This window comes from Chiloscyllium plagiosum, unplaced genomic scaffold (assembly GCF_037043375.1).
Source record: "Chiloscyllium plagiosum isolate Xiang-an unplaced genomic scaffold, Cpla_swu_hap1 HiC_scaffold_24, whole genome shotgun sequence".
Lineage (NCBI taxonomy): Eukaryota > Metazoa > Chordata > Chondrichthyes > Orectolobiformes > Hemiscylliidae > Chiloscyllium > Chiloscyllium plagiosum.
The window spans coordinates 7,855,750-7,868,232 of NW_028270162.1; the positions used below are offsets into that span (position 1 = coordinate 7,855,750).

The 12,483-nt window shown below is 38.9% G+C and overlaps 1 protein-coding gene across 12 annotated transcripts in view; it reads left to right on the forward strand.

Annotated features, from left to right (window-relative positions):
- The window catches only part of fbrsl1 (fibrosin-like 1), a 1,023,586-nt gene that overhangs the window by 532,661 nt on the left and 478,442 nt on the right, over nucleotides 1-12,483 (forward strand). For 10 of the 12 annotated variants that reach the window (XM_043715446.2, XM_043715444.2, XM_043715447.2 and 7 more), the window contains one exon: nucleotides 10,715-10,795. The exons of the other annotated variants lie outside the window; for them this stretch is intronic. In XM_043715446.2, the coding sequence (XP_043571381.1) occupies nucleotides 10,715-10,795 (81 nt within the window). The remainder of the gene's footprint in view (nucleotides 1-10,714; nucleotides 10,796-12,483) is intronic. 12 annotated transcript variants of the gene reach the window in all.

Consider the following 12,483-nt stretch of genomic DNA (forward strand, 5'->3'; position numbering starts at 1 on the left):
CCACAGCAGGTGGACTGGAGTGATTCAAGGAGGTAACTCACTACCACCTTCTCAAAGGCAATTAGGGATGGGCAAATAAATACTGGCTGGTCAGCCAACCATTATCATATCCCATGAATGAATAAAAAGAACTCCTTAGATGCAAGAATCATCCCTCTGTATTGGAAAATTGCACTCGTCACTCTGATTTTTAAGAAGGGCAAAAGAAGAAAACCAGAAAATTACAGACTAGTTAGTCTAACTTTGGTGGGAAAATTATTGGAGTCTATAAACAACGATGAGGTAACTGAATGCCTTGAACATTTTCAGTTTATTAGTCAGAGCCAGAATGGATTACTGACAGGTAGATCATGCCTGACAAACCTCATTAAATCTTTTGAAGAAGTGACTCGAGTGTTAGATAGGGGAATGCCTATGGATGTTGTTTTGTATGGACTTCCAGAAGACTTTTGATAAAGTCCCTCATTAAGAGATTGTAAACTGAGATAGAAGACCGTAGAATTGAAGGGAAATTATTGTCATGGCTGGGAAATTGATTGAGTAGCAGGTGACAGAAAACAGATATAATGGGTAGGCACTCAAATTGAAATCTATATTGGGGCGTCAGATATTCATGTCATTTATTAACTTGGATAATGGCATAGAAAATCATATATCCAGATTTGCTGATGACATAAAGGTATGTAGCATTATAGACTGTGTATATAGCAGCAGAAGATTAGAGGGATATTGATAGACTAAGTGAATAGGCAAAACTGTGGCAGATGGAGTTCAATGTAAACAAGTGTGAGATTTTCCATTTGGATCAAAATGATACATCGCAATACTGGTCTATATGGTATGAAGTTAAATACATTGGATGTTCAAAGAGACTTTGGGGTTCAGGAGCATAGTTCTGAACATCACGTGCAGAAAATAATCAAGAAAGCAAATGGAATGCAGATCTATATATCTAGAAGACTGGAGTACAACGATGCAGAAATTATGCTGCCATTATGCAAAATCCTGGTTACTCCCCACTTGGTGTCCCCACTCGGCACCACGCCTTAGGAAGGATATGTTGACCTTGGAAGGAGTACAATGTAGGTTTACAAGAATGATATCTAGACTTCAGGGGTTAAGTTATGAAGAGAAATTATATGAATCAAGCCTGTTTTCTCTAGAATCTAGAAGTTAAGGGGTGATCAGGTCAACGTCTTCAAGATATTAACATGAAAGACAGGGTAGATAAAAAAACTATTTCTACTGGTTTGGGATTCTAGAACTATAGGGCAGAGTCTGAGAATTGGGGCCAGATTCTATAGGAGAGGTGTTAGGAAGTACTACTACCCGCAAAGACTGGTAAATATTTGGAACTCTCTTCCACAAATGGCAGTAGATGCAGAATCATTTGTTAATTTTAAATCTGAGATAGATATTTTTTTGTTAAGCAAAGATATTAGGGGATATGTGGAGTTAGGCCACACATCAGCCATGATCTCAATGACTGGTAGAAGATCCTCGAGGCCAATGCTGTTTTTATGTTCCTAACTTGCCAGTGTCTCTCAAAATATGTGCTATACCTCCTGTGGAAAGCATAAAAGGTGGAGTAAGATGCTCCCAGTGTTGAGATTTGTAATCCGTGATGAGACAATATTTACAATGAAAACTCTTTGAGAAGCTAAATCAAATTTTACTGGAGCACAGATGATGAGGAAAGGATCTAATGAAAGTGTCCAAAGGGATAATTATTGAAATTGTGTGTCATTAGTGAACAAATTGTTAAATAGATATAAAAAATTTAGAACTACATAAAAAAAACAAGAACAAGGTTCACAGTCTCTTTTTGCTCAAAAGGATGGGAAAAGGAAGACTGCAATAGTGACAATTATTGCTGAAGCACAATGGCCTTCAATGGACTTCCTTTTAGATTAAAATTTGAATTTCGAGCTTGCACATATAATGACTGAAAATTAAACACAAAATAAGTCATAATCATAACTCTTGGAACAAAGGCAGAAGTTGCAAGGCAGGAACATCAGGTGATTTTTTTTTTTAATTAAGACAATTTTAGATTCCGAAGGTTTAGACTTTCTGTTTATTAACTTTTTTGTTATACCACCTAACCCATGAGCTTACATATCATGAACGTCAGTGAAGATTGGGGACAATATTTCAAGCTCACTAACACAAAACACTGGACCCCCCCCCCCCCCCCCCCAGGGGTGCGTACTCAGCCTCCTACTATACTCATTGTATACCCACAACTGCGTCACCAAATACCAGACTAACGCCATTAACAAGTTCGCTGATGACACCACCATATTCGGTCGGATTTCAGATGGTGACAAAACGGACTTCAGACGGAAGGTGGAAGAACTGGAAAAATAGTGCACTGAGGACAATCTAGCTCTCAATGCTGGCAAAACCAAAGAACTCATTATTGACCTCTGGCGGGATGTTACTCATGCCCCCCCCTACACATTAACATCACAGAGGAATGAGTGGAGAGTGTCAAGCTCCTGGAATTGGTCATCCAGAACAAGTTTTCTTGGACTCTTTATGTGGACGCACTGGTTACAAAGACCCAACAACGTCTCCTCTTCCTCAGGCAGCTGAAGAATTTTGACATAACAGCGAATACCCTTGTCAACTTTTACAGATGCGCCATCAAGAGCATTCTGTCTGGATGTATCACTACCTGATATGGTAACTGTACCATTCAACATCGGAGACAGTTACAGAGAGTGGTGAACTCTGCCCGGACAATCACAAAGACCAACCTCCCATCTATAGACTCCGTCTACCTGGCCCGCTCTCAAGGAAAGGGCCGCCAGCATTGTAAAAGATCCATCCCACACTGGCAATGTTTTTCTACAACCTCTACCATCAGGGAAAAGGTACAGAACCCTGAACACACTCACCAGCTGGTTTTGATACAGTTTCTACCCTATTGTTGTTAGAATACTGAATGGACTCTCAAACTCTTAACTTTCGCCTGTACCTGTGTTTTTGTTTTTGCCGCTGTTTACCTATTATTTACATATCTATGCTACTTAACTATGTGATCTGCCTGTATTGCTTGTAAGATAAAGCTTTTCAGTGTGCCTCGGTACACGTGATAATAAATTCATTTCAATTCAATTCAATTTCCTTTCCTCGAAACTATCTCTTTTCCTAATTAGTGAAACCATAGCCAAAATCTATATTCACAGCTTTTGTTATCTGTTGCTTCAACTCCTTTAGCATCCATCTCAACAACCTTTAAAGCATCTCTCTACAGAAGCATCAACTGGTCTAACATTGCAATTCCCAATATCCTCACACTAATTCTATCTGTTGACCTCTTGGACACATGTCCCAAATTCTAGTCTCTTGGATTCCTCCCTCTGCTGACCTAATAACAAGTCATAAACCATTTTGACCCAACTTTGTTTAACTACCTGCCTTAGCTTTGATATCCCTGCCTTTTTAAATGGAAATGAACTATATTTTAAGCATTTTCAATTATCTCTCTGTTTTGCTAATACGTAGTTTCCATTTTACTTTGCTTATTTGCATTAGAGACCCCGTGTATTGTCTACATTAACAGTTTTGTTTTGAGTCAGAAGGCCTTTTGAGACTTGAACTCGTAACCTAAGTTTGCGATTCACTAGCGTTAAGGGAGCACTGTGCCATCAGAGGTACCATATCACAAATGAGACATAAGGTCTACTATATCTGCTCTCTCAGAGAGACAAAAATTATCCAGTCACACTTTTTAAAAAGTATAGAGTTCTCCTGGTGCCTCGGATAACTTGGCGTTAGTCTGGTATTTGGTGACGCAGTTGTGGGTATACAATGAGTATAGTAGGAGGCTGAGTACGCACCCCTGGGGGGGGGGGTCCAGTGTTCTGTGTTAGTGAGCTTGAAATATTGTCCCCAATCTTCACTGACGTTCATGATATGTAAGCTCATGGGTTAGGTGGTATAACAAAAAAGTTAATAAACAGAAAGTCTAAACCTTCGGAATCTAAAATTGTCTTAATTAAAAAAAAAAATCACCTGATGTTCCTGCCTTGCAACTTCTGCCTTTGTTCCAAGAGTTATGATTATGACTTATTTTGTGTTTAATTTTCAGTCATTATATGTGCAAGCTCGAAATTCAAATTTTAATCTAAAAGGAAGTCCATTGAAGGCCATTGTGCTTCAGCAATAATTGTCACTATTGCAGTCTTCCTTTTCCCATCCTTTTGAGCAAAAAGAGACTGTGAACCTTGTTCGTGTTTTTTTTATGTAGTTCCAAACTTTTAATATCTATTTAACAATTTGTTCACTAATGACACACAATTTCAATAATTATTCCTTTGGACACTTTCATTAGATCCTTTCCTCATTGAATAAAATCATGGCTGTTTGATTATCCCACACTCCCAACTAGCCCTGATAACCTTCCACTCCCTTACATATCAAGAATCTATATATACCTGTGCATTAAGAATATTCCAGGATCTCCTTTCACCATCTTTTGAGGGGGTTCCAAAGATTCATGACACTCTGTTAGAAAGAAATTCTTCTTCTCTCGTAAATCTGCAAACTTTTATTTTGAAACAGTTATTATATTTTGATTGTTAGTTCTAGATTCTCCTCCAAGAGGAAACATTCTTTCACGCATGTACCCTGTCAAGACCCCTCTGGATTTTGTATATTTTAATCAAGTCAATTCATACTCTTGTAACTTCCATTGGATACAAACCTAGCCTCTCAAACCTTTCTTCAACCATACTGTAGTAAACCTTCTCTGAACTGTTTCCAATGCATTTTTAGCCTCCCTTAAATAACGAGGCTAATACCGCATACAGTACTCTAGATATGGTAAACAGAGAAAATAGGAGCAGGAATAGGCCATTTGACCTTCAAGCTTGCTCTGCCATTCAATTAAATAATAGCTGATCATCAAACTCAGTAGACCTGATACCTGTTTTTTTTCTCCCCCATGCCATTTGATCCCTTAAGTCCAAAGCATTATATCTCATTCCTTTTCGAAAGCATTCACTGTTTTGGCCTCAACTGTCAGATATTTTCACAGGCTCACCACTTTCTGGGTGAAGAAATTTCTCATCTCAATCCATCTATCCCATTTTATTTTTGTGCCCCATAGTGATTAAGAACTTTTGCTGATCCCCATGCACTCTTCAAACGTTTGCTATTGTCTATTCACCTTTATCCCTTTAAGCAATGTCCCTCAGTTGATAATAGCCAGCTCGGACCTCATACCATTGATCAGACCCTAATCTCAGAATCAACCATGTAACTTTCCATTTTAATGAAGAATCTTATTATATTATGGTACAGGCTAGATTACTAATTGTTCCTTTTTTACTACACAATACTCAGTCTAGGATAGCCTGTTCTTCAGTGATTCCTCAAAATATTATTCTGGAAAACCATCTCATACACCAGTCATTCCTCCTATGGCAACGTTACTGGTCTCAGCAGTACCTGACCGGATGCCACATTTCCTAAATTACTACAATGACATTTCTTAATTGGCTGTAATGCACTTTTGTTTCTTCGAAGGTTATGAAATATGACACTTTTTTTATTTGTCCTTTTTTATGAGCTCAAACTTTAGTATTGCATTTATTATTGGTGAGTTAGTTCATCAGCATTCCTGTGTGCAACTACTGTTGCTGCTGTAAAGAATTTGTTGCTTTTAATTCCGTTCCTACAGCAAATGTAAGGTATGCATTGGCTGGCTAACTGGAAATTATCATTAGAGAAGTTGAAGAAAGCTAGTAACTGTCCTCAGACAGCAGTGCTTGTGTTTGCTCTGTTTTTCAGATTTGCTAGCAAAATTACCTCTTCAGGCCAAACATGGAGAATGATGAAGAAACTCAGGTCTGGCGGCATCTGTGGAGAGAAAAATAGAGTTAAAGTTTCGAGTCCGAAGTGACTCCTGTTCATATTGGACTTGAAACATTAACTCTGTTTTTCTCTCCACAGTTGCTGTCAGACCAACTGAGTTTCCGTATTTGTGTCAGGTTTCCAGCATCTGCACTGTTGTTTTTATTTGCCTCTCTAGGTTATGTTGCCTGGGTCATCAATGTAAGGTGCTTGCATTAAAGCTAGGTTGTTGTAAAGGAGACCTTGCTGTAAGTAGATTGAAAATCTGGAAAATCAAATTCTCTTTTCCATCATTTTTCTGATAGCAGCTAACTTGGCTCGGAACCGTTTAAGGTGAAGAATATAGCAGCAAGCATAAACCTCAGTCTAAACTGCTCAATGTTAAATTTCTATATTGACAAGTGTGCATTTATTTAATGTTTGTTTTGAGAGTCGGTAAAATATCTTCCTGTAACTGATGCACTCAGTGCTGGGTGTTCATAAATGCTTACTTTGTATTAAATTCGGATTTTGTTGACCACCATCAGTATAGTTACCAATGCATCACTTTCTCCCAGTGTAGTCACCAATGCATCACTTTCTCTTTTCAACAGAGCTAACTGTTACACAGTTTTGGATATGTTTTATGAAGCAGATCCGAAACCTGGCACCTTTGAACATTAAGTGAAGCATTCAGGGCAATAAAATACAATTGATATTGATAGAAAATGAAGACCTAGTATTAACTGAGACAAAATATGTTTCTAAATTGAGTTAGGACAAATCTGCCTACTATATTTACCTGCATTTCAAATGCAAATGTTTTAAATATGTTGTTTAAACAATCATTTTTATTTCAGTTGTACTGTTATATTATCTTATACTGAGTTGCAATAATATGCAAATTATGAATTCATTAAAAAAATTAGTTGACTTCCTGTTTTTAGAGGTGCCTCTTAATATGATTTTATGTGATACAAGTAACATATGTTTAATTCTTCCTATTTATACTTTTGCAACATCCCTCTTTTCTCATAGCTGAGACTTCTTGCTGAAGACTCCATCTCCATGTTCCCTTTGGAAATGTTGAGTTTATTACACTTGGCACTGTTTAGTTATTGTGTAAAGAAAGCCAAAGTCAGATTAGAAGGAGGAAGTTCGTGTTGTTCCCTTCTCTCAAAAGATTGTTTTGAGGAATAGTGCTTTGCTTACATAAAGCATTGCTTCACAGTTTATTTAGTAGTAGGCAGTTAGTTCCCTGTTTTATTTTATTCTTTTTCCCTCATGGTCCAAGATAGGTATTTTTAATCAACCTGTTCAGAAATGTTATGACACAGCCAAGGTTAGGTGGGATTTGAACCCAGTCCTCTGGCCTACAAGGAGGGTTACCAGCATTGTTTAACAAGAGACCTTCATGGTCCATTGTAGATATGTTATTCAACCTCTTCAGACGTGTTATGATATAGCTCTGGTAGGACTTGAACCCATGTCTTCTGGCAAAAAAAAACCCTAAATGTTCTATCGTGTACTTTCTGTCCTTCACATCTCCCTTTTAAATTCATGCAGATAACTTTGTTACTTCCTTCTGTCAGTGTTTCCCGTAGCTTTCTTTCTGCTGTGATGCCATTCTAATACTCCACACTTGTTTCAACCCCAGATGCAAATTGATGGGTTGTGGGGAAGAACTTTTGAGCAATGTGAGCAAACTGCAGGAATATAGACACAAAAGCAATTAAGACAATCACCGTTTTGTAGCTCTGCTAATGTCATCATTTGGGTCTCTGAGCTTATTGAATAAAGTCACACCCACAGGCAAAAACAGATCATGTATATTTAAAGGAGCCTTTCGGCCAATTGCAGCATTGTCAAATCTGAGTCTTCACTCAAAGTCTGCTGTTATTACCTTGGAACACATAATCCCAATTGCTTGTCTCAGTTGCAACCTGTAGTTTAGCAATCCATGTTCTCTGTACTAAACTGACGGAGAATATGACATCAACGTTAAGATGGCATCTGTTACTATTCATCAACCTTTCACTGACAGTTCTACTATTCCAACAAATCTCTTCCTGCTTGCTCATACACCTTTGTTTGCAGAGGGAATCTTTCTTTGCAAGGAGTTAGAAAATAGAACAGTACAGCAAAGAACAGGCCCTTCAGCCCACGATGTTGTCCCGACCACTGATCCTCATGTATGCACCCTCAAATTTCTGTTAAAAATCACACAACACCTGGTTATAGTCCAACAGGTTTAATTGGAAGCACACTAGCTTTCGGAGCGACGCTCCTTCATCTGGTGATTGGCAATCACCTGGTGAAGGTGCGTTGCTCCGAAAGCTAGTGTACTTCCAATTAAACCTGTTGGACTATAACCTGGTGTTGTCTGATTTCTAACTTTGTACACCCCAGTCCAACACCGGCATCTCCAAATCAAATTTCTGTGACCATATGCATGTCCAGTAGTCTCTTAAATGTCCCCAATGACCTTGCTTCCACAACTGCTGCTGGCAATGCATTCCATGCTCTCTCAACTCTCTGTGTAAAGAACCCGCCTCTGACATCCCCTCTATACTTTCCTCCAACCAGCTTAAAACTATGACCCCTCGTGTTAGTCATTTCTGCCCTGGGAAATAGTCTCTGGCTATCGACTCTATCTATGCCTCTCATTATCTTGTATACCTCAATTAGGTCCCCTCTCCTCCTCCTTTTCTCCAATGAAAAAAGTCCGAGCTCAGTCAACCTCTCTTCATAAGATAAGCCTTCCAGTCCAGGCAGCATCCTGGTAAACCTCCTCTGAACACTCTCCAAAGCATCCACATCTTTTCTATAATAGGGCGACCAGAACTGGACGCAGTATTCCAAGTGTGGTCTCACCAAAGTTTTATCGAGCTGCAACAAGATCTCATGACTCTTAAAATCAATCCCCCTGTTAATGAAAGCCAAAACACCATATGCTTTTTAACAACCCTGTCCACCTGGGTGGCAATTTTAAGGGATCTATGTACCTGCACACCAAGATCCCTCTGTTCCTCCACACTGCCAAGAATCCTATCCTTAATCCTGTACTCAGCTTTCAAATTCGACCTTCCAAAATGCATCACCTCGCATTTATCCAGGTTGAACTCTATCTGCCACCTCTCAGCCCATCTCTGCATCCTGTCAATGTCCTGCTGCAGCCTACAACAGCCCTCTATACTGTCAACGACACCTCCAACCTTTGTGTCGTCTGCAAACTTGCTAACCCATCCTTCAATCCCCTCATCCAAGTCATTAATAAAAATTACAAAGAGTAGAGGCCCAAGAACAGAGCCCTGTGGAATACCACTCACCACTGACATCCAGGCAGAATATTTTCCTTCTACTACCACTCACAGTCTTCTGTTGACCAGCCAATTCTGTATCCAGACAGCTAAGTTCCCCTGTATCCCATTCCTCCTGACCTTCTGAATGAGCCTACCATGGGGAACCTTATCAAATGCCTTGCTGAAGTCCATATACACCACAGCCACAGCTTGACCCTCATCAACCTTTCTAGTCACATCCTCAAAGAACTCGATAAGGTTTGTGAGGCATGACCTGCCCCTCACAAAGCCGTGTTGACTGCATTTAATCAAGCTATGCTCTTCCAGATGGTCATAAATCCTATCCCTCAGAAACCTTTCTAACACCTTCAGACGACAGACGTGAGACTGACTGGTCTGTGATTGCCGGGGATTTCCCTATTTCCTTTCTTGAAGAGAGGAATTACATTTGCCTCTCTCCAGTCCTCAGGTATGACTCCAGTGGAGAGCGAGGATGCAAAGATCTTCGCAAGTGGCGAAGCAATTGCATTTCTCGTTTCCCAAAGCAGCTGAGGACAAATCTGGTCCGGGCCTGGCGACTTGTCAATCTTAATGTTTGACAAAAGTTTCAGCACATCAGCTTCCTCTATCTCTATCCATTCCAGCATGCACACCTGCTCTTCAAAGGTTTCATTCACTACAAAGTTTGTTTCTTTCGTAAAGACAGAAGCAAAAAACTCATTTAGGGCTTCCCCTACCTCCTCAGACTCCACACACAAATTCCCTATGATATCCCTGATGGGCCCTACTCTTTCTTTGACCATTCTCTTATTCCTCACATAAGTGTAAAATGCCTTTGTGTTCTCTCTAATCCGTTCTGCCAAGCCTTTCTCGTGCCCCCTCCTGGCTCTCCACATACCATTTTTGAGCTCCTTCCTCGCCTGCCTGTAATCCTCTAGAGCTGAGCTTGACCCTAGCTACCTCCACCTTATGTAAGCTACCTTTTTCCTTTTGTTGTTGTTGTTCTCTTATGAATATCATAGTTGCGTGCGGAAAATATCTCAAATGTTTCTGTTTCTGGTCACTTGAAAGCAAGATTTTATAGCCATTTTGATATTGGTGCTGTTGAGTTAGGATTCTAGAAGACTGGTCTTTCATCAGCTTGCTACTGGTCTTCACACCACTAATTCTATCTTTACTGTAGCAGAATGAGTGATTATGTTTTCAAACAACCATTCTCCTAAAATCCAAATGTAAGGAAAGCCGACATCTAAGCAGCTAATGTTCATAGTTTGCAATATATGGTTCAAGCTATGTTTTGAACATTTATTTAGTATTTCTCTGAAAGATTACTGATTATAGTCAATTTGTGTAAATTTGTATGCATACCAAAGAGCCACTTTATGCATGTTCCCTCAAATTATTGCAATCATTCCTGAACATGCAGTATCTCGAATAAACAGCATTGCATTGAACCAAGACCAAACATATCCAGATTGCAATGTTTTGCTATATAATTCCTAGAATACTGTGAGCATGTTACTTAGGTCTGTGTACTTACTTCTAATTCTACTTTATAATATTTTCAGATGTCATATACAAAAGATGTGCGAATTTCGAAAGCTGAAAAGGTCTTCAGTACACAAAGGGTTAATCCTCCAACCAAACAAGTGAATATCCTTTTTTTATTTGTTTTTCTCATTGTGTAGGGCATTTAACTTTGGAGGACAATTAAAAGCATGTTTCAAGGTTATTTTTACCATGTGCAACAGTATCATTAGAAACTTACAGCATAAATAATTACAAAACTGCTGCTGTGCATCGCAAAATATATTGAAAAACTACCAAATAAAGATTTTGTCCAAAAGATTGAATCATTATTCTCAATCGTATGATGATTCCTTTGTTTCTGTGCTATCTGTATCTGGGGAAAAGTTAAAATAAATGTAGCATAAGATTTGAGTTGCTTCCTTAAAGCAATACATTAGAAACTGTTAAACGATTCACCAGTGCTGTCAAAAAGCTCCTTGAAACTATCATCTATATTTTATATTAACATTTGGGGAAGTGGGGGGGAGCCATTAGGTTTATTTCTGGGACCGTGGCTAATTCAAGAACAAACCAACAAACTGAAGATATTTCTAAAATATCTTTGGTTATTCTTTAAATAGAAGTACTCTTTCCATTTGACAAAAGCAAAGTTGTAGCACAGTATTCCAGGGGGTAGTGGGGAAAATGGCAACTTAATTTATTTTCCCCTTTTCCTGTTAATTGACGAGCAAGCTTTTCTCTTCAAATGAATGGTGGCTCTGTTTGGGCTCTGTGAATGCTTTGTTGCACTCTTTGTAAAGTTTTCAAGCCCCAATATCAGTGCACAAAACCAACAGTGTCTGCTCCCAAAATCTGTTTTTTTTTATTATTTCTTTCTTTATGGGGTAATTGGAATTTAGCAGCATATTAAGAGTCTGATAAGTGACATTTGAGTTTTGTTGTTTTGACCTAAGGAAAGCAGGGAACATTTTTGCCTTCTCTTATTTGTCATACTAATTCCTTTGATGTTTGTATTGCTCGAGAATTCTATATACAGCCATGCACAATGGTTAAGAGGTTTTGCTGTTTCTTGACCTGTCAGCTTAAGAACTTGCCGTTTTTAGTAAATTGAATGGATCTCCTTCATTATCATTTAAATGAGCCTTGTATCCTTCCAAATGCTGAAATTTGAATGTGGTTGTAAAGCTGTGATAATTTGAAATATTCATTCCCTCAAGGGTAACGTTTCAGAGGCACTGAATGCCATTGTTACTGGTTCTCATATTTTTCGGGTGAGATGGGAAAATAGACTGGTAATTGTCCACTGAGCCTCTAGAATTGGTGCTCCAGTTAGTCAAGATATTGGCTCTAATTGTCACGAGGGGGTTGCTGATGAATCATGGTGTATGCATACAGCAGCCAGGTCCAAATTGAGTGATATAGCCAGAGCAATGTGCAAATTGGCAATTATTAGCACAGCAGAAAGGCTGGCAGGTGTAGAATGCCTTCTGAGCTTTTGATTGAAATAGGAAATAGCAAAATTTCTGTGATGAAGACTAGCTGATTGGGGCTGATGAAGCAAGTAAGGCTCGCTAGCTCAGAAACCTGACTAAAGTGGAGGTAAACCGATTATTGGAATATTTGATTAAATTCTGGTTACAGCACTGGTCAATTATTAGTTTCATAGCTGAATACTTTTTCCGCTGGCACATCTTTACTAAAGAGCCAATGATTAGGACCTATTTTATGATAGAAAATGTTTCTTCAACAGTTTCTCTGCTGTTTTTGTGTCATTCACAATAATGCGTATCCGTTTACCATCAAACAG